General features: G+C 38.9%; 2 protein-coding genes and 1 long non-coding RNA gene across 4 annotated transcripts; 1 reads left to right on the forward strand and 2 right to left on the reverse strand.

Moving 5' to 3' along the window:
* Nucleotides 1-10,167: 10,167 nt before the first annotated feature.
* Nucleotides 10,168-11,130, reverse strand: LOC131333511 (uncharacterized). The gene is made up of 2 exons (XR_009201829.1): nt 10,501-11,130; nt 10,168-10,413 (listed from the first exon to the last, which is right to left on the reverse strand). It is a non-coding gene; the product is annotated as an uncharacterized LOC131333511 (long non-coding RNA).
* Nucleotides 11,131-14,267: 3,137 nt separating this feature from the next.
* LOC131332305 (fumarate hydratase 1, mitochondrial-like) lies at nt 14,268-23,865 on the forward strand. Of its 2 annotated transcripts, XM_058366452.1 has the most exons (18): nt 14,268-14,491; nt 14,577-14,737; nt 14,946-15,063; nt 15,289-15,438; nt 15,626-15,736; nt 15,848-15,931; nt 18,839-18,937; nt 19,082-19,132; nt 19,216-19,265; nt 19,975-20,056; nt 20,156-20,250; nt 20,328-20,394; nt 20,498-20,548; nt 20,754-20,849; nt 21,542-21,640; nt 21,755-21,784; nt 21,928-21,993; nt 22,147-23,865. In XM_058366452.1, exons 2-18 carry the CDS (start codon nt 14,604-14,606, stop codon nt 22,231-22,233), a joined length of 1,470 nt encoding a protein of 489 aa, XP_058222435.1. In that variant the 5' UTR covers nt 14,268-14,491; nt 14,577-14,603; the 3' UTR covers nt 22,234-23,865. The 2 variants fall into 2 exon arrangements, with proteins under 2 accessions (XP_058222435.1, XP_058222436.1); XM_058366453.1 differs by lacking the exons at nt 14,268-14,491; nt 14,577-14,737; nt 14,946-15,063 and having other exon boundaries at nt 15,297-15,438; nt 15,538-15,736; nt 22,147-22,523.
* LOC131332306 (protein EXORDIUM-like 2) lies at nt 22,694-23,828 on the reverse strand. Its single transcript, XM_058366455.1, has one exon. The coding sequence runs from the start codon at nt 23,826-23,828 to the stop codon at nt 22,854-22,856; it is 975 nt and encodes a 324-aa protein (XP_058222438.1). The 3' UTR covers nt 22,694-22,853.
* Nucleotides 23,866-25,212: the final 1,347 nt, after the last annotated feature.

Genomic DNA, 25,212 nt, shown 5'->3' on the forward strand with positions numbered 1-25,212 from the left:
CGAAAAAAGTGACTTATTGGCTTATTTTTGTTTTTATGTGGGTTTGTTTGGCTTATTTTTGGCGGGAAAGCCAATGGCTTTTTTATCCGAACAAGCCCTAGTTAGACACAATTTTTTTATTTTGTTTTTATTAAAAAAGAAAATTCGATGCAACCTCATCTGATTCATCTCATCGAGTCGAACTAATAATACATAAAAATTTGGCGCAAAACCAGCAATCAAAAAAAGTTGGAGTCTACAACTTATTGATTAGCAAAAACGCCCTAATTACCAATATCTTGGCATGCATGGTCAGTGTTTGAAACAATAAGCATGAGTAAACTCTAGAGTTTTTCTCTCTTCAACAAACTCTCTCTTTATCTAATCATAGTCGTCGCACCTCTTTGTTTCTCCCTTCCCCTCCCCCCTAGGGTTTCCACCCTAAAATGGGCAGCGGGAAGGGAGGCGATCTCCCCTATGGAGTTTTTCTCTCTGTCGGCTTCCGATTGGAATCTTTTTTCCCCACTTTTTTGCTTTGTTTGCTTTACAGCTCAAAAAGAATTTTTTTTAAAATTCCCCCTAGATTTCTCCTACTTCCAACATTTTTCTCTCTATCTCTCTCCACTTATTACCCATACTATTTTTCAAAAACCAATCCAAACATGGCAGAATCATCACTCTCCACCCTCGTCCTCCCCTCACGCCTCCCAATGCCTTGGCTTCCCAGGTTCCTCTATCGTCGGACCTCCTCCATCATATTTGCCATTCACCGGTGACTTATCTCTTGTGGTGCAGTTCAGATGTGTGGAGCTTTTGTTCATAATTGGGTCGTCGGAGTTGGAGATCTATGTTAGTAGATAATGATGACGAGGGTTTTTTTTTCATTTTCTTGTTGGTTTGCGATCCATTGCCTTTTCTTCTCATTTTTGTGGAGGTTTTCTCTCTGAGTTTTTGCCGTGAGTTTTTCTCTCGACTGGGTTTCTCCCAGTTAGGTTGCTTTAGGTTGTTTCTACAGGAAAATGTTTAGTTGGTTTGAGGTATAGTCTGTAGGATGAATCTCCGCCGTCTTGGTTACTGGATCATTCGTCTGATGACGAATTTTCATCTTGATATAATTTTTGATTGGAGTTATAGTGTCATCTGTTATCGGTTGAAAAAACAAAAAACAAAAAACACTGTAGAAGAGTTGCCATGACTTTGAGCTCTTCATAGTAAATAATAAATAATCTATAATCGAATTACTAGCCAAGAAAACAAAAAACACTGAAATTGATATTGCCAATAATACGGTAGTAATAATCATGTTATTTTGTTCCGATAAATAGCAAATTGTGCGCATTCGCAATGTCATTAAAAGGATAGCAGCCCATGAGATGCAATCTTATACTCCTTTGCAATAGGATACCTAATACCTAATTACTAATATTTCCTCTGTCCCAATTTGTTGTGCCTATTTTGACTTACACGTAATTTAAGGAAAGATTATAATTACATTGACTTTGTGTCAATTTTACTATTTTACCCCTTTATAACTTATGGCTTTTTGTCAACTTTCTTGTCATGTCATTTATTTGCTCTACTTTTCTTTTAAATCCAGTTCAAAATTTGAATTTGGGAAGAAATGACAGGTAATATGGATGGACATCTAAAATTGAAATTTTTTGAAATAAGCACATCATTTTGAGACATTCCAAAACGAAATAAGGGCACGACAAAGTGGGACGAAAGGAGTAACTGTTTATGCCCTTAATACCTAATTAATCTCCCGTAGGTTACTGAAATAAGGTAATACCTCCAATAGTGACCCCTATTCTCACGTGATGAACCTGTGCAAGATTGAGCAGCTTCTTCTTTTCTTTTTCTTTTTATACTATTTCTTTACTTATTAGAGTTTTTACTCTTCGAAAAGCAAGAAATAATAAGAATAAGAAATAAGTAAAATGAAATACACTTCTTTTGTACTCGGCAAAAATTAGTATTGTTAGAGTAAAATCTCGAAGGAGGAATTGAACTCCTCACCTTTTCACAATTGAATTGGCGAAACGTTCCATGAGGTGTTCGTATGGAAGGGAAAAAACTAATTCCTAATCTGGCATGAGGGTTGGGGGCCAAAATCACTACCTATTGGACGGAATAAAGATGGAAAATAGCTACATGTACCGAGACGGAATAGGAAAAGAAATTAACAATTATATTGATCATGATTCAAATATTCACGAGTCGAGACAAATACTTAATTTTTGAATTAAAGGTGATGTATTACAAGAGAATGACTTGTCTCGTAACTTACAACATAAGAATCTTAGCGTAACGGGACCCTATAAGTGCTTGGTAAAAGTTTGCTTCATGAATGATCTCATTTGCAAACTAACTCTTGCAAGCAAGCTTACATCTATATACACTTTACTTGATTGGTAAAGAAAGCTGCATGTTTGCTTGCCTGTTTAAGAAAGTTAATTAGGTTAGGTAGAAAGAAATCGTGAGTTATGCAGCAATGATCAATTAACTAATCATGCACGTAGAGAGGTTAGGCGGTGCCCAACTTTTCTGTTGATGGACTTTTGCTTCTATATACCATCACCAACACCATATCATTGATTGATTAATCTTTGGTTTTAATTAATTAAGTTGGTTTCATATTCAACTTATTCCTAACTCCAAATTGATTTGGACCTTTTTATACTTGCATTCACATATTCAACTTATTCCTAACTCCAGTACTATAGTTTTCCTTTCGAAAAATAAAATAAAATTGTAGAAGGCGACAATGAGCACGTGATAGTCGATCCTCCTTAACCGCGATGGAAGAAGCGCCTACCTAGGACAAATTTATACCAGCTGGGAAGATAGACCTACTATATATGGATTTGAAATAAACTAATAGGATCTGATTCTGATCATGCACAAGTGAGTGTGCATCAATACAGATCGAGGTAACAAATTAAAGAATGGCAAGAATGTGAGCAACTTGGTTGAAGGATATATCATTTTAAAAGCAAAAAAGGGAAAAAGAAAAAAAAAAACAGCTTTTGTACGTACGTGATTCTTTTCAAAACCAGATGAACGTATTGTATTTGCAATAGATAACTGATTGTTGTGTTTTCAGCATCGTTACGCCCAGTTTTGTCGAATAAAATTTTCCCAAAGTTGCAAGCTCGAAACTAAACAAACATTTTGGTTTTGGGCAACGTAGTAAAAAACAAGAAGACAGATCCTGCACACTCTTCATCGCCCGAGTTCGATCATCTTTAATTTTCCCAATTAGCACAAATAAATACAAACATTTTTGTTGGGTCATATGATAGTTTTGGGAATAATCCAATGTAATCAGGCGGATGCAGATAACAAATTCCATTACAAACGATAAATTGAAATACAAATTACAAAATCCAAGAACCGATACAAAATACGAGCGAACTGGAATAGCGATGCAAAAATCAAACCGAATCATGCATGTGTTTCACACATTCTCCCTAAAACCAGATTCGCCACCTACCGAAGGGTGTTGAGGTGCATCTGCGTTTGTCTCCCATGACAATTCAGTAAGAACCACCAACTCACCGAACACCGCCGTGAATAGCCTTGGCGAGCTGTCTTGCTTCTGCCTCTCTCACACACTGACACAAGAATGACTCTTAGAAAATGTTGCATGGAACTTGGTATTGGTGTAGAACATAGAACGTAATTGCCAACTTATAAAGCATTGAGGGTGACCCATAAGCTACACTTCAGAAATCAATTCTTGAAACTGTCGGAATGAATGGGGTGCCATAATCCTCGCATCATGCGGGGAATAAACCATCCACAATAAATACTGCGTTGTCCAAATTTGATGAACCAACGAAGGACCTTTCAATCGGTTGCCTCGAGAGACCTTCCGCATGAATTCCCCAAGTTCATTCACCAAATTTCCAACAGATAGGACTTAATTTTTCTCTAACCATGACCCAACAACCATATATAATGAGTATGAAACTCCTCTCCATACGATTTGAACCCGTACCTTCACAGAACACACAATACAACAAATACGACACAAAGAATGCACAAGTAATTATTATTCAATGTTGCCGGAGTACCATGGGGCATTTCCACAGGAAACTCCCAACACAGGTATAGCGACCAATATCTTTTACATGTAGAGTTAACAACACACTTTTTGTTAGGTTGTTTAATCGGAGGCAAGAGGTGACCCACAGAGCATGTGTTGCGGCAACTCATTGGCCGATGGTAAAACACAAGATCTCACACTCACACACAAACATAAACATAAACGAAAACAAAAACAAGTTGTTGATGCTGTACACGTGTACCGTTACCAGGTGCTTCTTGTTAACTAGGTTGTTGAGACTCTTGAGTTGACCTGCGGATGCTCCAGCAAATTATTGGGATGATTGGTTTGTTAGTGTTTAAAGTACATTTCTTTGTCAACAATGAGTTGGCACTCACGTTGTTGGCGCAGCTATTTTGTCCGAATTAACAAAGCCCCTTTTTTCCAAAAGCCTTTTTCATATGCGGTATGGACCCTGAATAGCCCCCACAAACGCAGCAGTGGATTGCAACTTTGTCGTTATCAATATATTTCTTGCCACTCCCGCTAAAAAAAAAAATGCACCGGACTCTCCCCATATGTTAACAGTTCACCATACGATTATGTGCCAAAACATGTACGAATTCATAAACCATAGCAGCATTTTGCATGTTAATGAATATTGATTAACATATATATAGGTCCCGGACCTCCCGGCGGGGGAAATAAGAAGAGCTGTCGAGTAGTATCTTTTTCAGGTTAAAACACTCTTCTGTTCGGATAAGGATCAACTAATTCAATTCTCTATTGTACTAAAGGAATGATTAGTTACTAAAATCAACTAAGAAGTACTGTACTCTTATCCGTCGTGGCATGTTAGTAACGCTTGAGGTGAGAAAATTATATGTCATCCTCTTCTAGATTTGTACTTGCTGATGATCAAAAAGCATTGGAATAATCAGAAATTCACCACAAAGTACAAATAATGATCATCAAGTTGCATTAAACTATTCTGTATCCTTCAGATAAACCTAGAAACAAAATTTAATTATCTCTGGACTGCAGTGCACTTCCCCCCTCTCTCTCTCTCTCTCTCCCCCTCCCTCTATATCTACGTACGTAATTATACCATTAGCACGTGTACGCGCAACAACTCTTTATAGTATTGTGTACGCACAACAACTCTTTATAGTATTGCTGCAGGAACATCGGCATTAGTAACATAATGAGATTGACTAAGGCAACTTGGCATGTTCATTATTCCTAAATTGGAGTATCTAAACTACATTAGATTAGATCCATCCCTTTCCGGTTATACCATTAAACAAGCACTGAACATTCAGGTTACCACTAATTGGGTGTCTCCAAATTGTTTGGACATGCCATGTGAAAGAACAGGTTTCAATGATTCCTAAATTAGCGGATCAAAAAAAAAAAAAAAAGATTCCTAAATTACTTTAGATGCATCCCTTTGCGGTGATACCCATTAAACAAGTGCTGAACATTCAGGTTATCTCCAAATTGTTTGGTCATGGCATGTGAAAGAACAGGTTTTGATAAAATTGAAAACCCTTCGCGGAAGGCAGAAATCGAAGCAATATTGTTGGAGACTGTGCTAGGCCAAGTCCCAAAAGAAAGAAAGATTCAAGTTTATACTTTTGGGGGGTTGTTTGTTAATTTACCCTCTTGCATTTTCTCCTTATGTATTTGTGATTCCCACTATTAAAAAAAAATGGCTGAATAGAGGAGAGTCTTTTAAATGTAACCCTGGACATGTAAAATACAATAGGTTTCTAAGATGTTCAATAACCTGTACTATTTCATGTTAGCTAGGAGATGTTATCAGTTGTGATGATCTTATTGTTGGCATTGGCACATCTTGCCGAATTGCAGATTCAGGTTTGATAGAAGTAGTGGACAGTGAGCCCCAGAAGGTATTACTTGAGTCTTGAGGCCTTGGCATGGGGTTGCTATGCTCTTCTCATGGAGCAGAAAGGAAACTACCCCTATGGAATTAGCATGGAGTACTACTTCATTCCGCTTATGCTCCTATTTGGTTTTCCTGAGCTATTCCAAAATGTAGTGGCAGGGATGGCTGATAAATTAGAATCCATTTTTGCCTTAACTAGCAAAATGGATAGAGCTAGCGCCACTTTCTCCGAAAGAAAGCAACTGTTATGATCCTTTCAGAGGTGCCATGAACAATGATGATTGTAGTATGTGTTCTGATTTATTCCTAGTCATTTCCTTTATAAATCATTCAGTGAGCTGATAATGACATGACAGACTATAACATGGATTAAGCAACCATATATTTACCTAGACAACAGCTCCATCTACCCAGAAAACAGGAACTCAATATGTGTGGTTTGCATATAACATTTTGTGAATCATGATCTAGGTATGGGTTTACCAGGATAGAATTCCAAGAGCTTACACCAGAAGAAGTAACAAAGAATCATACGCAACATAAAATCCTTGTCATGGCAAAGTGATCGATAGGATAAGTAAACTCCTCAGGGCTGAAAGCCCTACTAGTCTTGTAACTTGTCCCTATTAGCTAGTCTTGTAACTTGTATCCAAAGTGGAAGAGAGAATTGTCAAAAAAATTTGCTTTCTCTAACTGTTAGCTTGAATTTCTCAAGTAGATTTATCATCAGCAGTTCGTATCTGTTTTCTTTTTAGTAGACAGATTTGCTATTGACCAGCTAGAAATTCATGAGTACCCTTTCTATTTCGGTTTATTGTCAAGCCCGAGGTGGAAATAGAATCTGCTACATGAGGATCAATAGAACAGAGAAGTGATTAATACTTCAGATTCCAATACACTCTTACCTTTTGTGGTTCAAGCATGTCTACTTTCTGGTTTATTCGACCAACATAGTGGTATATGACTTGAGGTTTGGCACTGTCCTATCTTTAGCTTTTTCGAACGAGATTTCATATTAATTCCACAAAAAAAAAAAAAAAGGAGCCAAAATAAGGCTTTAAAGTGAGGGTGCTGCATAAAGCAACAAAACATCTCCATCCGAGGGATCACAATATTTTCTTTACCCAACTGTATGTCAGGATCCCAATGCAACTATGTTGGTTTATTTGGGAAGACTTCGAATTTACTCATCTATGGCCATTAATTGTCTGCAACCACGATTTAAGTTTTTAGGCCAAATTTTGCCCGATAAAATTGCAAATGTGTATTTACTTTTCCCTTTTTTCTGGTAAAGGCGACTCTGTTTATACTAAGTGTTTCCGAAGAGCCCACCTTTCCTGGTGGGCTTGGGAGCTCGGAGGTTAGGCTTTTGAGCTGGTTTATGTGGTTTATCTTGCTTGTGTGTCTACCTCAAGCAAGAACAAGAGCCGTAAGAGCATCTCCGGTCTTAATCCAAACCCTTCTCCAAATTCAAAATTTGAGTAAAAACATTAAAAGTTTCTTTTCAATCTTTTACCAAAATCCTTCCTCATTTTGGGTTTTTCCCATTTCTTTGCTCAAATTTGAGATAACCCAAACTCTTTCCTCATTTTTTTCAGAGAGAGAGATGTACAGATTGAACGAGTTCCTACAGATGGAAATTGGAGCCGGAGATTAGGGGATTCTTATAGCTGCCGCCGGAACGAGGTCCTACAGAGGGAAAAGAAAGGAGAATATATGGATCAGGGTTCTTTAGGTGGTGGTAAGTGGTGGAATGTGGGTGGTTGCTGGAGGGTTGTGGTGATTGGTGGTTGCCGGAGCACGAGTCGACTTTGGGGGAGAAAAATAGCAGTGGTTGGGGGAAGTTATGGAGGTGGGCCGAGTTCTTTTTCTTCACAGCAGCTCTACTCCAAATCAAATTTGTTGTCCTCTCTTATTTATATTACTAGTGCTTATCCGTACCTACGGCACAACGCATCCCGGTTGGAATTGTCTATGCATACGGCACTTGCTAGCTAATGACTCAAATACTAAATCGATTCATTAATGTGCAGTATGTAATCCTCTTCTTAGTGGCACGAAAGAGAATTACTCGTGTTTATGGCACTCCCCAACTAAATTTTTAAGCTAGCTACAAAGAACATTTCTAACACCAAAAACTGCCAATGATGATCTCAATAAAGCATTGCCATTGCTTTCAGACACCAAAACTCCATAAAAAACAGAGACAAAAAATTCAAAAAAATCCCAATCCCAATAAACTCTAAAAATTTTCAAATACCTTTGCTTTCAGGGAACTTTCTTGACCCACCGTCCACGCAACTCGCAGGCTTTCTTCCAAATGGATATGGTTTCTTTGTTAGACCCTCTTTGCTGACACCAAAACTTCAAAAAAACAGAAACCAAAAATCCCAATAAACTCCAAAACAAACCTTTGCTTTCACGAAACTTTCTTGGCCCAACTCCCACCGTCCACAAAACTCGATAGATTTGAAAGATTTCACCGGGTAAGGAATTTCACGCAACTTTGTTGGCCTAGATTTGAAAGATTTCGCCGGAGATTCGAAAGAGCAGTGTCGAGATCGAGATCGAGAGAGAGAGAGAGAGAGAGAAACCCAAACGTCAACATAAGTAGGGGTGTTTTCTTTATGCTTCTGACATATTCTGATTTGGGTAAAAAGAATCGATAACATTTTTGTAATATATTTGTAAGAGTGTGGGTGTTATCTTAAGAGAGTTGGAGAGCACACGTCAACGCTTAGATCAAATGAATGTTAGCCCTCCTTTTAACATGTGTTTGTGTGGTCCCTACACCATTGTACTTTATTAGGTAGATTTACATTATTGTCATTGAATACTTAAAAAATAATAATATATTTGAATAAAAAATTATTTTGCCATTCGAGTAGGGCTGACCAATGATGAGTTTTTTCCCAAAATTTGGGTCTAAGACTTCTAAGAGCATCTCCAACCCATGCTCTATTCCTCTATTTGAGAGTATGGAACTCCTCCAACCCATCCTCTCAAGTCTCCTCTATTTGAGAGGATGGAATTTTGATCCTCCATATTTAGAGGATGAGAGAAAATATAGAGGATCCCCTCTATAACACTATTCATCTTTTAAAATGGCATTTATATCCTTATTAACTTCTACAGCTGGTAGATGAACTACCACCATCATTGATGGGTGAATTTAATTCAATACCACACTTTCATCTATAAAACAGAATTTTTCTCATCAAACAATCCGAGTTCTTCCTCTCCAAGAGCTGAAGTCTAGTAAAAATTATCCTCTCAAGTTTTCTTCCAAGTATGGAACTTGATGGGAAATCTTCCCAACGTGGCAGAGCTTTCCTAGTGGAAGAGGACAAAATTCTATGTTGTGCATGGCTTGAAGTTTCTCAAGTTCCGGTGAAGGGTGCAAACCAAAGAAAGGAGAAGTTATGGGAAAAATAGAGGATTTGTGGTTGGAGTAAATAGGAATAATGGTTTCCTCTAAAATTACTTTATGAATAAAATAGAGTATTTTGATACTCTCAAATAGAGTATTGGATTGGAGATGCTCTAAGGGCCTCTAAGCTATACTTTGTTTATCCTTTGGCAATACGGGTTGGTTTTGCCCTGGCCTCGCTTGGATAACGAGGTTGTAGATGAGAACTCAGAAGTTAGATGTGCGCCCAGAGAGCGAACCCAGATTGCGATCTGTACCTCACAGGGGGGCCTGCAGCTACCAATGGTTTGAGCAAAATTAGACCACCAAGCGTGGAGTTTTACGGGTTGATCTTCACACACTCAGATCTGGGAACACAGCTCAAGTGGTCCTATGAGATTCATGTACAATCGCAAGGAAAAGAGTCTATCTACATTTTAACTATTCTAATTTCCGCATTTAATCAGCTAAATACAAACAAGGATGGCTCATTGTAACAGTCAAAAATCCACCGAAACCATAAGTATTTTAGGGGGGCATGCATCAACTAATTTGTGCAACCTCTCCTTTCCTTGTCAGAGACAAAACATGCATCAGCCTCTTTCCACTCCGTATAATTGACATTTGCCCTCGCTGAGCAGAGCATGCTGCATCATCTTGCATAGATTTCGAAAAACTGTTACATGGTATCCTGGAGTATTTTGGGAAACAAACACCACATACACATCAACATTCTTTCACAGTTTATATGCTGACAGTAGCCAGCACAAGTTGCAGATTTGATACGTACCAAACCCAACTAGCAGGAGGAAACGATTCAAACGAAAGGAACCGACTTTAACATAGATGAAAACAAACCGGGAAGTATCAAATATCTTTACAATCTTCCTTCAACAAGAAAACGACACTGTTCGACAAAATAACCAAAAGACAAAATGAAAAACATAATAGGTCAAAAATCACTGAACTATGATAATAACCAGAACACAAGATACAATGTGTTCTTCTAAATCCTCAGTATCCATCATTGCAGATCTCGATCACTTCTTGGATTTCTTGGATGCCCTGTAACCAAACAAAACCCAAGTTAGAATTGTACTCCAAACCATCTCATCATAGATTAGCTAGCCAACATAACATCTGAATACTTACTGAGCGGGTTGAGCTGTAGGTGCAGCTGCTGCAGTTGGAGCTTGAGGTGCCTTATCTCCTGGTCCCTGTGCACATCAGACAGAAAAATGCGCAACAATTAATATGTCGATTATAATCAAGAAAGAATGATCTTTTAACCCTAACCCTATCTTTGAAACCTTGAGTACATCAAGTTAAAAAGCTCCTGCAACTTCTAACCATTCTGGAGTGCATTTGGACTAAACATGCAAATGAATAGGATAGGAATTTGAAGTACAAGAAGATACAATTGCAGAAGCAAAAATCAAATGTAAAAAGTGTAAGCTAATTTGCCATTGTAACAAAATATGAAATAAACTAACGAATGTGAAATCAGCTATTTCTATCGAAAGCATGCAAAGCTTGAGCCAAATGTGTTTCTCAATAAATTAAGATGTATAAGGTACCCAAAATAGGTAGCTTAAACATAAATCTTATGGGACGAACAGCAAACTGGAGTAATTTAAACTCAATCCCATGGGACCTGAAAAATGGCGATTCAGCTCTACTTTGGAATTCAGGGTGGAAGTCAACAAAACAAGCTTATGTTTGCCTGTTCTAGCTTCCCTTTATCATCAAACATCGTTACATAGAAAAGAAAAGTAAAGATCCATCAATATGTACGTATCTTACCTGAGCCGGCTAGCCTTTCCTCTCTCCTAGCAAACTTCCTTTCCCTGTACTTGCGGATCGAGCAAGCGCCTGAGCACACGCATCCTCCTCATCCGTACAGTATTTTTGTGGGTAACCTTGCCTCTCTTGTACCCTTACGTTTACCTGAGAAACCAAACAAGGAAAACTTAAAAAAAAAACCAGGCAAATTTCTCCATCTAACACAGCAACAATCAGCGTAATCTACATAACCCCGTCTCAGAGCAGCAAACGACAGAAATGTAAGTAGCTGTTAATTATGTTCAAAATTCTGCCATGGCCAATTTCCAATTTCCCGTGATTTGTTAAGCATAATATATTCTGCATCTTATCTAAATCTTAAAAATCAATTTGTTCAGGAAAACATTCCTGATCAGTTTACATCTATGTCCGTGGTGATTTTAGCAGACTTATCCAACTAAATACACGTACACAAACTACAGGAGACGTCTATCTAAGCCACTGGGAAAAATTAAAAAATCACAGTAGAAATGTCTTGAACTGAAATATTCTCATATTGACCCAAATCTGTTCCCATAATTACCATATCCAGAGTGACGTCCCTTTCGCTTGGCCTCCTTCATTCCACGCGCACAGGATCTGGAGTGAATCTTGGTTGGTTTCCTAATGATAAAACCGTCCTTGACCAGCTTCCATACGTTTTGGCCTGCACTCAACAAGAAACATATCAAAATACAAGCAAGATAAGGACCAATGATGCTACAGAAAAAAAAAAAAAAAAAAACCACTTGTAATAGTTGTAGTAGGAGCAACAGAGCCTCAACTTCAAGGGAGTGCAAGAGATACAGTCGTGTCAATGTGTACAGAATCATCACTTCTTAATTCTGCTACTACGAAATCAGGTGTTACCTCAACTTTTGAGTAATAGAAATGCACATGCTAAATTTCTCATTACTGAATACCGGCAATAAGCACCAGTCGGATAACGAGGAAGGAAACAACCCGGTAGCAATTTTTACTACCTGATTTAATTCATTCATTTCTACCAAGGCACATAACTAGGACGTCAACAGCTAAATGTACTAATCCATTAACCAGTGTAGCGTTATGCATACAGAACTTTCCCCCATATACAGCTGCATAATAACAGCAAGCGCAATCGAAGCAACTAAGATCATGCCGATGTCCCAACTCTTGTACTCCCTCCGTCAAATGAGATTTTTAATTTGGCGTCAAGAAATTTCAATAATTGTGCACGGAAGTAGCTTATATTTTGGTTCGAAATGTATATGAGTTACACGTGTCTATAAAGACATAACTATTTTTGTTATAGTAGTAGTTGTTTGCTTCTCCGATGTACTTTTGCATCTGTTGTTAATTTTGCATGACTAACTTAAGGCGTTTCAACTGGGACATTTCAAAGTTAATTAGTAGCCAATTCACAGCTACAGGGATCATCAGTCATTTTTTCATCTCTGCTCCTCTAGTTGATATATTTTACCCCCGAGCTATAATAGTTCCTGCCCGGGTTCGTCAAGTCTTTTAAGTATTTCCTTCAATTATATCAGGTATTGTAGGTTTGAAAGGGGTAAACCCTTATGGCCCATGTCTAGTGGCCAACCATCCGAGACTGATATTCCAAAATGCACTTATTGTGGTGTTTTCTTGTCATTTCTAAAGACACTTTGACGTTTTTGGATACGCCGCAGCATTCAAATTTGATCTTATAGGACCATTACTTTGCCCCGTTTATCTTTGATCGAAACTTTGGCTTATGTTGGTGATTCCAGATTCTCTGCCCCAATTGCTTTATTACTTTGGCGTGAAAAATGATCGAGGTGGATTCGCTTGATTGGGCAACTATTGTTGTGTACTCATGTGCAACTATTGTTGTGTACTCATGTGAGGCCTCTTGTGAGGGAAGCAGAGCTTACAAAGAGGAGTTTGTTTGGGTTCGATCAGCTTGCTTCTCAATCTTCTACTACAGTACCATGATGATACGTCGCGTTTTTTTTTTACAAGTTTCACATACTAGTCCGTTTTTTACCCGCTTGGCCTTGAGAATTTAGGAAAACACTATTCGTTTTTCTTGTATGTCTCATATTTGATTCTTGTTTCCCGAGAATATGGAAGTCTTCACAAATGAAGCAAGTTCTTTTGCATTAATTTCTGCTATCCGGACTATATTTTGTGCGCATGCAGTGTTATTTCTCAATACATTTTGGCCATTATCTTACCATGTATTCTTGCAGGTTTTTTGGCAACATAAAGAGAAGGGAAGCATATTAAAATTAAGCTAGAGAAAAAGAAAAGAAAGTGTAGTGGCATTTTGATAGCGAAACCGAATTTTAACATGCTGAATACAGTGAATTAGGAACTCAATTTCTTTCCTTCTCTTGCACAGGATTAATTACTCGAACTTGAACATTTTTTCCCTCACCAATCTCCTAATCACATTCATGTTGGAGCGGCAAAATGATGAATAACGATGTTAACTAGTGACTACTCTTCTTTAATTGTGATTTTCTTACCAACCAAATCGCTCCTTATGTCCCAATCACTTGAGGTGGGGTCGGCTATATGAATTATTTTCCTCCATTGAACTATGTCAAGGGCCACTTGTTTACACAAATCCATTAAACTCATATCTTTAATTGTGATTTTCTTATATTCTGTAAAAGTATTTTACATGCCTGCCACTAATATTTTTGAATGTCCTAGCAACTTTTCATTCTCCGCACAAAATGAGATTCAAGCTCTAGGCTTTGTTCAGTTTTTTTCCACGTTTGTTATTCTACGCAAATTTTTGTGAATTATATTGATTTGTCTCGAAGACATAAATCGAAAAAGTAAAAAAAATATAACCGAAATTTTAAAAAAAGCCCAAAAAACCCCCCAACTTTTTGGAATCTTTCCAGATTTTTTTCCAAAAAAAAAAAAAAATTAGGAGACTTCCAGATTTGAAGGATAGTTAAATTGATACACTATCACTTTCGTCTGAAGCAACTAAATACAGTGTATGATCCAGCCTAAAGATCAATTTATAGTTAAATTAGAACTTTAAAGTGAAAAGTCATTCTTTTGAAGAGACTCATAAATAAAGCAAAAAGTCGGGGGGTAGATTCGAAAGCCAACATAATTTAATTTTCCCCAACAAAAAGTATGGGCAATCCAACAATAAGAAATTGTGACAAAAGTGGTGCACTAATTTTCCTTCCACGTTAGGAAAGTTCCTGAGAGAGAGCCGCCACCGTTGGCCGCTCAACTGAAACAACGCAAAATCTTTGATTTGACCTAAACCTCTCCCTCCGTTGGAGCTCGTCGACCGCACTTCTTCTCACTTTTTCACTCACTTCACAAGGTAAATCTATCTCCTGATCTGTATGTATCCCTATATCTATCCAATTTCGTGAAATCCTACGTGATGTGCTTGTTGTCGCGGGCAGGACTAGACTTGAGAGATAGCAAAAGGCATGGCGATCTTCATTGCATCTCGTCGCCTCTCGACCACGTCCTTGTTGCGCTTCAGTGCTTGCTGGAGATCGTTTTCGACTTCTTTCAGGGAAGAAAGAGACACGTTTGGACCGATCAGTGTTCCTTCTGATAAGTTGGTTACTTTCTTTCTTTCTCATTTACTACCTTCAACTGCCGCGCATTGCTTACTTTTGTAGCTGTTTTTTGTTCACGTAATATTTGGAAATTCATATTTTCACTAAAAGGTAGCCTTTGTATTTCGTAACTAAGTGCCAGCTCAGGTGATACTTCAAAATTTTGGACTGAGTGCTTGTTTTTCCTACCCTACCTTAATTTTTCAGATTGTGGGGGGCTCAAACTCAAAGATCGTTACAGAATTTTGAGATTGGTGGTGACCGGGAACGAATGCCTGAGCCAATTGTTCGTGCTTTTGGCATCCTTAAGAAATGTGCTGCCAAGGTTGCTTACTGTTTTTTTACATATTTTCCCACTCTATTACATCAAAATTTGCTTTTATGTACTCCTGATCTTATTAGTTCCTGTAAAAATCATGCTAAGCTAGCTGCTAGATGTTCAGATTTACAACAATTAAATTGGCTCTGATCTATTGTATCGAGATGCTAGTAGGATATGAACATTCTCTTTCCAAATTGACTCAGATGAACTTATTGTGTCCAACTGCAGGTCAACATGGAATATGGTCTTGATCCATCCATAGGGAAAGCAATTATGCAAGCAGCTCAAGAGGTGGCTGAAGGAAAGCTAAATGACCATTTTCCACTGGTTGTGTGGCAGACTGGTAGTGGAACCCAAAGTAATATGAATGCCAATGAGGTAATGTACAATTTTTTTAGGGGTTAACTTTCTTTATCATATTTGTTTTTTTTTTTCCCTATTTTTACTGAGTTTACTGTTACTTCCATATTTTTTCAGATGAAGTTAACGTTTTCATCTCCTCCAGTACTGATTACTGGTGCTAGAATTTTTCAATTTGCTCTATTTCCGATGAATGTACTTCCAGGTTATTGCAAATAGAGCAGCTGAAATTCTTGGCCATCAACGAGGTGAGAAATTTGTGCATCCAAATGACCACGTAAACAGATCACAATCTTCTAATGACACATTCCCAACGGTAAGCCTAATAAAGCATAGCAGTGAGAATTCCTGAGTGTTGTAAACTGTATAACTAACTATTCATCTGGTGAAATTGATCTGCTCTCTTGTGGATGGTTTAATCTTACAGGTGATGCACATCGCTGCTGCAATGGAAATAAATTCGAGATTAATACCAAAGATGAAACATTTGCAGGCTTCACTACATTCCAAGGTTGAAGTTATTTTTTGTTCTTCGGAAACTCTATTTTGTCTATTAGCTGAGGGAAGTTTTTTTTTTTGATGATATAGTACATGCAGTATATCTTCTTTTTCTATGCACTAAAATTACTGCTCCTTGCTATGCTGCAACAATAACTGTTAAAAATAAATTGAAACATCCTGTGGAAGATTGTTTACTGTGAAAATGGTATGCGCATGTGGTGAGATGAAAATAGATCTCAGTAATTTCCCTGCAGAAGGATTTCTCAAACAAATTTTTAATTATTGTTTCTGTTTCCAAAGGCGATTAAAAAGACTCGAATGTTAATTTTGTGTTTTGGATAGCCAATGAAGAAGTCTAGTGAAGAAGGTAATAACAAATAATTATTCAGTTATGACATTAAAGGTACCAAAGAATTCAAACTTGAAGCCCTAAGATAAGCATAGCAAGGCATGCAATAGTCCCAAACCAAACCAAACTAAACCGAGCCTTATGTCCTAATCAATTGGGGTCGGCTACATGAATCCTTTTTCTCCATTGAACTCTGTCAAGGGCCATTTGTTCAATCAAACCCATTAGACTCATATCTTTGCACACAACAGCATCTAATGTCAATTTAGATCTTCTCCTCCCCGTAGCGTTGCTACCCAAAGCTATCCTATCGACTATCTTAACTACTGCATCTCCAGGTCTACGGTAGACATGTCCAAACCACCTTAGCCTAGTTTCCCCCAATTTCTCCTCTATAGGTTCAACACCTACCATCTCACGGACCGTTTCATTTTTAATCCTATCTCATCTAGTCTTGCCGCACATCCACCTCAACATTCTCATTTATGCTACACTCATCTTGCTCACTTGTTGTTTCTTAATAGGCCAACATTTTGTCCCGTAAAGCATCGCTGGTCTTATGGCAGTTCTATAAAAAAATTCCCTTCAATTTTGTAAGTACCCTCTTGTCCCATAGTACACCAGTAGCGCTCCTCCACTTGAGCCACCCCACTTGGATCCTATGTGTCACATCATCGGCAATCTCTCCATCTTTACTAATAATCGAGCCTAAATACCTAAAATGGTCACTCTTTGGTATCTTCTGGTCTTGGATCATCACTCTTTCTTCATGCGCATTGCTGGTACCACTAAACTTGCACACCATATATTCAATTTTGCTCCGACTTATCCGAAAACCCTTCGACTCTAATGCTTCCTTCCAAATTTCTAATTTCGTATCAACACCTCTAGCAGTTTCATCTATGAGGGCAATATCATCTGCAAACATCATACACCATGGGATAGTCCCATGAGCAAATCTATTTTGCAAAAGGATATGGAAAAGAAACTAGTCACATTTTTTAGTCATTAGTATTCGGTATAGGAATGCAGGCAAAATCAAATTTCTTTAATTGTGTTCCTCATAGAGACCCCCAAGAAAAGAAACTAGAAAGGTTACACTTGCAAAAAAGGTACAGTCAACTAGCAACCTTAAAAATTATGGGGAGTGTAATTGCAGGCCTACAAATTTCCATCTGTCTGACTGTCTTATTACCCATTACATAATGCCTCTGACTATACCAAGCTCCAATTCAACATGGGTTTGTTTGTCAACTTGAATTTGGTGATCCTGAAAGTTTTTGTTTGGTCTTTTTACGTCAATTTCGTACGACCTTGGGCATAGAGTCATCTCACCATGGGTTTATCCACCATTGTAAATATCATATCTTGAAGTAGGCTATAGGATATGTGGGCGATGGAAGCTCTATGGGACTGCGGAGGGAGCCTTGAGGGAAGCATGACAGTCACTGAGCTGGAGCTGGGTAGTCAAGGTAGAGTCGGTGAACTGAGTGAGGTTCTTTCGGTCTCGGGGGGAGAGACAGAAAAGTGGAGGCTTGGAGCTGGAGAATCAGGGTATAAGGTTTAGGGGGAAGGAGATGGCTATGTTGCGTGCATGGCAAAGGTTATTTCCTAAATATGGGAGGGTCAAGCCATGGAGGCGAACTCACCTGGTTGTGTGGACAGGTGGCTTCCTTTGCTAGCTCAACATTTGGAGGTAGCCACCGCTATTATTATGGCATCGAACTCTCATGTCTCCAAGTAACAGACTATATTGGTTGGCATGCTATGTGGTGTTGAGGTGCTATGGAGCACTTCACGTGTCTCTATCACAGTTTGTGTAGTCTTATCTAAGTATTGTAAAGATGCTAGTCCATCTAGTGAAGATTGGGTCAAGACACATCCTCTAAGCCTATCAACTAAGTCACCAGAACCCAAGATTTACGTGAGGGTCAAGAGATTTTTGTGGTGCCTCATGACTGCTGTACCATTTCAGAGGCTGTTTCTATGCCCTATACTCACCCTACTAACCTAGGCTCGCCGCTTAGGCAGGTTTAGACAGATCAAATGCATATCATGTGAGAAATAGACTCAAGTGGAAGATCCACAGGGCGGTGATGGGGGCAGACCGAGTGCACCAGCGCAAGTGGAGGAGATGGTGCATTTTGTTAGAAGGTTCGTTGACCCGATGGTGGGAGAACTAACCGTACCTAACAGGCTGTTTGGGGATTTGCATTGGTCCAAATGTCACCTCAGGAGGCTTGCACGGGAGATCGTTGCTAGGGGAGGGTAGGGAGATGATGTGGTGTCACATGGGCGTGCGAGCCCATTACCTGCAAAAGCTAAGGTGGCTTTTGAATTGGCGTTCCTTCTCCTATCAATTATGCAAGTTATGGTTAGATCCTTTTTTACCCTGATTCATAAGCACTATTATCTGTCTAATAGTAATTTGGTGAAGCGTTCTGACCTTGTCTTTACGTGCTATGTTTTGGTTGTCATGCTTCTATCTTTGTCGTTTGTAATGATACACGTATACTTCAGTTATATCTGCAAAGACTCCTATCTATCAAGCTTATTTGGTTTTGCTAGTCAGTGGAGTTCAAAGATATCATAAAAATTGGGCGTACTCACACTCAAGATGCAACACCTTTGACTTTGGGGCAAGAGTTTAGTGGCTACACCACACAAGTAAGCTTATTTTGCTACCAAACTCTTCCAGTGTTGTTTATTACTTTACAGCGGATTTGGTTTTGATTTTGACCCACTCGAAAGAATGGCGAAAGCCTTCATTGCATGTGAAGGGATTCCTTACAGAATGAGCTCTGGTTGCAGGTGAAATATGGAATTGACCGAGTCCTGTGCACCCTTCCTCGCATGTATCAGGTTGGCTGTTAGTGGTTGTTTATGTCTGGTGGTTCTATTCTGCTTCTACTAAAGATCTAACAGGTTAGAGGTTGCATGAGCAGCTTGCGCAGGGCGGTACTGCTGTAGGGACTGGATTGAACACCAAAAAAGGGTATACGCCTGCTTTATTTGGTGCTTGAGACCTTTCACCTACTTCGATGAGACTTTGGATTCTGTGTTCAGTCTGTTGGTTTTGTTTCTCTTGAGTCTTGTAGTTTAAGCTTTCTATGACCAGTGTTTTTTCAATGTACTTGTTCCATGTGCATGCACAAACTAGACTCAAGGTTAGAATCGTTTGTTCTTGATGCAGTTCATTTGAAAACTACTCACATATCCAATTTGTCTTAATTGTTGAACTGGTGTTAACATATAGGATCCTTGGACTTGAAGTTATACAGAATGGTGTTGTGAGAATATAGTGAATACATTGACAAAATGGCCAAAGTGCTCGGAACATGGGATTTGAGAAATAGCACGAGGGAATTTGCATTTTTCTTTTCAGGGTCTCAATAATTGTGCAAATTCTTGATAGGAAATTGTCCATGAAGAATCGGTGAAGTGTTAGAGAAGGAAACTAGTCTAAGTTGTCTGAAAGCTAAGTTTTTAATTTTACCTGAATGGATTCCATTCCCAAGAATCAGTAGGGTAGGGAAGTAGCTTTGTCCTAGTTGTTTGAAGGAGAAGATGGTTTGTCACCTGGTCATGAGCACCAAAGTTCCAAAATCTCACTACACATGTGGTCTTAGTGAAGTCTATAATGATGATTGTTTTGGTTTGTGTTGTGTTGCGGACTCCATTTCTCAATTTCGTGACCTTTTCAGGTTTGATGTAAAGATTGCTGCGGCAGTAGCTGAAGAAACAAACTTGCCATTTGTCACAGCAGAAAACAAATTTGAAGCACTGGTTATCCTTTGGGTCCCCTGAATTTTGTTGCGGTTTTCATATTTTGTCTCCTAATGACAAATCAGTTTTGCCTCTTCTAATGATTTTTGGTAATGCCAGGCTGCACATGATGCTTTTGTTGAAACTAGTGGAGCCTTGAACACAATTGCTGCTTCCCTGATGAAGATTGCAAATGACATACGGTTGTTAGGAAGGTATGCATTGTCATCTGTTAACACAGTGTTTATTGCACTGATAACTTCTGTGTGTTTACATTTGTTTCATGGTCCAGTGGTCCGCGCTGTGGCCTTGGTGAACTCATTCTTCCTGAAAATGAGCCTGGCAGCAGTATTATGCCTGTAAGACCTTTATCCTCTCTCATTTCTGATTTTGGCCAGTCCACAGAGAATCAGAAAAAAAATTAAAAGGAAACTTATTTTGTGTGCTCTTACTCTATTTCAGGGGAAAGTGAACCCTACCCAGTGCGAGGCCCTTACTATGGTTTGTGCTCAGGTAAGGTTCAGTGTCTTATTCCTGTTTACTTAGATTTTAAATGTCTGGAGTATGCCTTGGATGCTTTTGGAAATACGATAATGCTTGCCCCAAAACATGTAATCGTGACTTTTACTTATGCTTCTATGACATTGTTTTAGTTCGTATCGCTATCAATTTCTTTTTGTGTTTTTTCACTCAAGCAAACTAACTTTGTGCATCTTAGGTCATGGGAAACCATGTTGCCGTTACAGTGGGAGGATCAAATGGCCATTTTGAGTTGAATGTTTTCAAGCCTATGATTGCTAACGCTCTTCTACATGTAAGTTCTGTTAGCATTTTGTGCTTGTGATTGTTTTTGGAGAGGGCATAATTTAGAATGTTCAATTTATTAGCCGCGATGACCCTATTGCATCTGATAGTTAGCCACAGCTGGCGCTAGACTGGTATTACTTCTGTTGGAGAGTTCACTGATAGTATCAAGGCTTTAACTGTTTGAAGTTTGCTCAAGTGCTTTATTAGAGAAGAAAATGAATTTCAACATCTTGTATTCTTTTGAAAGTTGTGGTTTATAACCATTTCAATATTTCCAAAATTATCTATAATTATCTGTACATTTTTGGGTACTGATTGGATTCCCTCTACTAGTATCCTTTGAGTGCAGCCTTTACATTCTGAAATTGAAGAGCATCTCTAGGAAGAACTGAACTGGTACCAAATAACAACATGAATTGCTTTAAATCTTTGTGGTAAATGCATGCTACAATTACAACGGACCGACTTTTGTTTTAGAAAAGTTCCCAAAATCTGACTGTTCCTTTCTAGGGGGAAAAAGGCAGTAATTAAAGTTGACCTAACCTGGTCCATTTCTCACATTACCCAATGGTCCATGCATTGTGGAGATGCCTAGAATGTTATATTATCTCAATAGTAGTTCACATGGACTTTCTTAGAGTCCTGTAAATGCCTGTGGATTCATTTTTCATTACTTATTATATGATGCATTGCTTACAGTCGGTGAGATTGATAGGGGATGCATCTGCTTCTTTCGAAAAGAATTGTGTAAGGGGAATTCAAGCCAATAGGGAAAGGATTTTAAAATTACTGCATGAGGTATGTCGGCGAAGGCCACTAAGGATTTTTTGCCTTATTCGACCAATGTTTGTTAAATCGAACTACAAATTAATTATTTCTTGTTTCTCGTTATTTTTCTGGAATTCACTTCAGTCGCTCATGCTCGTCACATCTTTAAACCCTGTAAGTTACCCCTCACATGTTTAAGCTGAACCTTTTCTGCGCCTCTCTCTCTCTCTCTCTCTCTCTCTCTCTCTCTCTCTCTCTGCATGTGTGTGTGGGGAAAATTTTGGTTTTGGATAATATCTCATGTTGCTTCATTCCAGAAAATTGGTTACGACAATGCTGCAGCAGTTGCCAAGAAAGCCCACAAGGAGGGAAGCACTCTGAAGGTGGCGACTCTCTAGCATTTTTACGTCATACCAGGATGTCTTTTGGCAGTTTAATTTTTCCCCATTACTTGCATTTAGGAATCCAATGAATTAACCTTGTCAAATTTTCGAACGGTGTTCTTGCTCGTACTGACGGGGGTTCAAATCTTGCAGGAAGCTGCACTAAAACTTGGAGTACTGAGCGGTGAGGAGTTCGACAAACTTGTAGTTCCAGAGAAAATGTTAGGTCCCTCAGACTAACTAGCATGATATGCTTTCAGAGTTTGTGATGATCCCTAGTCCCCCAAATAGTTTTCATGAGGTATCGTTTCTGCACCATTTTCCTCTATCTGGTGCTGTAGGTAATAATGATCCAATGTCCTGGGAAAACTCTATTCTTGAGGTTTTTCCCTGCTTAGCTTGTCTTTTGGATCTTTTTAATGACATGGCTGCTCATTTGGGTTAATATTGAGATAGCCTCCCACATTTTTATGTAGAAACAGTGGAGGAAATTATTTGGAAGAGGTCCATAGAAAACTATTCTTATAAAATCCTTTGAGAACTTCTCCTTTTGTTTACCTATGCTTCATTGCTGCACGTGTAAACAACTTATATACGCAATGGAGATGCATTTTTTGAACTCCTTGAACACTACGAAGCCACAATGTAGGAGACTTGACCATCTACAACTAGTCCAATAATAGATGTACCTCCAAACATCAAGGAAAAACACATTTCACTTGTATTTCCACAAGGAAAATGATTTTTCCGTATACAAAGGAGATGTGTTCCCAAATTTCTTCGTGAACAACCCCGATTCTAGACATCCCTGCATATTATCCTATGTACATTGTCTTCAACACACAAGCCGATGTTGAAATTCATGCGACAACCTTGCAGTTGACATGCAGTGGGTCCCACATAGCCGGAAGAAGGAACTTTCGGCCATTGACACCATAAGCATTATAACTTGCCTTGCTCATTTTATCCACCTTCAAGTCACCCGGATACCCCGGATAAGCTCCGTCACCAAAAATCCCTGGACATGCCGTGATGGCCTCCAGTGGTGCCAAGGCATCGCCTTGAAAGTAACCAGACTTAAATGGGTTGGTGGCGGCTCCAGCAAGAATCGTCGCGACGTTGATAATAATCCCATCAGACCCGATCCCATTAGGTGCCACAAGGGCCTGGCCTGGCGGGCCATAAGCAGGAATCGCATATGGCCATGAACACAGCCCAGGGCACTGCACATGGGGGTCTCCAACATGTGCATAGACGACTCTCCTCTTTGCCAATGTCATGATTCCTCCATGAAAACCGCATGAATCCATGCAGAATCGGTCTACAGTCACATCTTTAGAAGTCAAAACCAGATATATCCCACGAGGATCATAAGGTAATTTTCCTGTGTCTATCTTGTTTTTTACACAGTTGTGTATTTGGGCGCGCTTGATATGCTTCCCAAGTGAGTATTTTACATCACCGAGCTGTTTGGTTAGTTTGACTGTTCCGGAGACTGGGTTTCCGGACTTGTCCTTGTAGGATAGAATCGTATTCCACCACGTCAAAACGGTGGAATTGATTCCCCTAGGAGGGGCAAAGGAAGCAAAGAAATCGGTGATGGGTGTTCTGTCTTTTTTGTAGAAGGTTCCGTACCAGATCAGATAGATATTGATGCTGCTTGGTCCAGTCAGGAGCGGACCACCATGGTAATTCAGTACGGTGGAATCAGTGGATGGTGGTACTAAAGAAGAAGGGTGGTTGAGATTATGGTTGAGCCCCTGTGAAAAGGGGGTTATAGCCAAGGCAATAGCCATGGCCAGTGGAAGAAGAATAAGAAGAGACTTCAAGCGCATTTTGGCTAGTCTTTGGTTTAGGTTGATTTTTGTTTGTGTGTTATGGTATGGCTTTAAGTGTCTATTTATAGATGGTAGAAACTTCTTATTAGATTAACTTAGGGGTGGTTGGTTTATGATTGTCGAACAACAGTGTTAAGAGAGTCTTGAACTTCTGACTCTTCTAATGAATACCCAATCAAGCAAAAGGTGATGGAGCCACTTTCTTCTGGTAATCAATCCTTGTTCCAATCTAAATCATATTTATGTATTGTACTACTATACGGTGGATTCCCTAGCAGCCACAGGTATTGATTATTTAAACTCAGTAGACTTTCACTTTACCATGGTCCCATTCAAATGATTGATCTGCCCATCAATCATCAACTTCTGGAAAATAAGATATTATACCCTAATTTACATGCATATACATACGTAGGAATTGAGTTTTGAAGTGATTGCTGATATATCATCGGATCAATCTGGAATTCATGTTAGTTGGGCGTTTGGACTGCAAATTTTCGAAGGGATTTATAAAAAGTAAGGAAGATGGTATGGATACCAGTAGAATATATTTAGCTTCAGGACAACATTACATAAAGTCAAGTGGGACCTACATTTTTAAGGGAACCAGAACCAACGTTAGTTTATATTGGTTCCTACTTCCTATGGTATCTAGTGTAAGTTTTATTTATTTATTTGTTTATGGAAATAGCTAGTGTAAGTGCTTGTGCGTAAACTATGTGTGGGATAACCCCAGAGCCCCTTCGCAGGCGTCTAATGACTTTTTGGTGGATTATCGTATGGGGATGGTTCATTTCATTAGACTTCCACATTCAGTTCTGTTTTCACCTTGTTCATTTCTCTGCGTGAGAGTGAGAAGCTGAAAGTGTCCGGATAATATTGCGCAGGGGGAAAAACCTGTATGGCCTTCTGCCACCCTGAATGCATGCAGCATAACTCATGTAGTCATGTGTCTTTCTTCATTGATCTCTCTCTCTTTCTAGGTTCATACACCACGCTGTTTTTCTGTTTAGGTTCTTATCCAATTTCCACATTGTTTTAAAACCTTCACTCACTTTGATATGCGCTGGAATCTGGATAATGGGATTGTATTAAGAGGACCAAAAGGTTATTCAGTTACTCTAAAGGTGGCAAAATGAATGAGAAGAAGAAATGGAGTAATAATGTGGTATTCTTGTGGAAGTTTTGTTTTGTCGTTTGTTTGATTACTCCTACTCCTACTCCTACTCCTACTCCGACTTTTCTTTTTCTCGAATGAAAGGAAGATTAATTGGATACTGATTGATATTAAATTGGATACTGATTGATGATAGCACTTTGAGCTGTCATCCACAGCGATAAAAAAAAATACTCCATTGCGAACTGCTGGGGGGTGGGGGGC

Source organism: Rhododendron vialii, chromosome 7a (assembly GCF_030253575.1).
Source record: "Rhododendron vialii isolate Sample 1 chromosome 7a, ASM3025357v1".
NCBI lineage: Eukaryota > Viridiplantae > Streptophyta > Magnoliopsida > Ericales > Ericaceae > Rhododendron > Rhododendron vialii.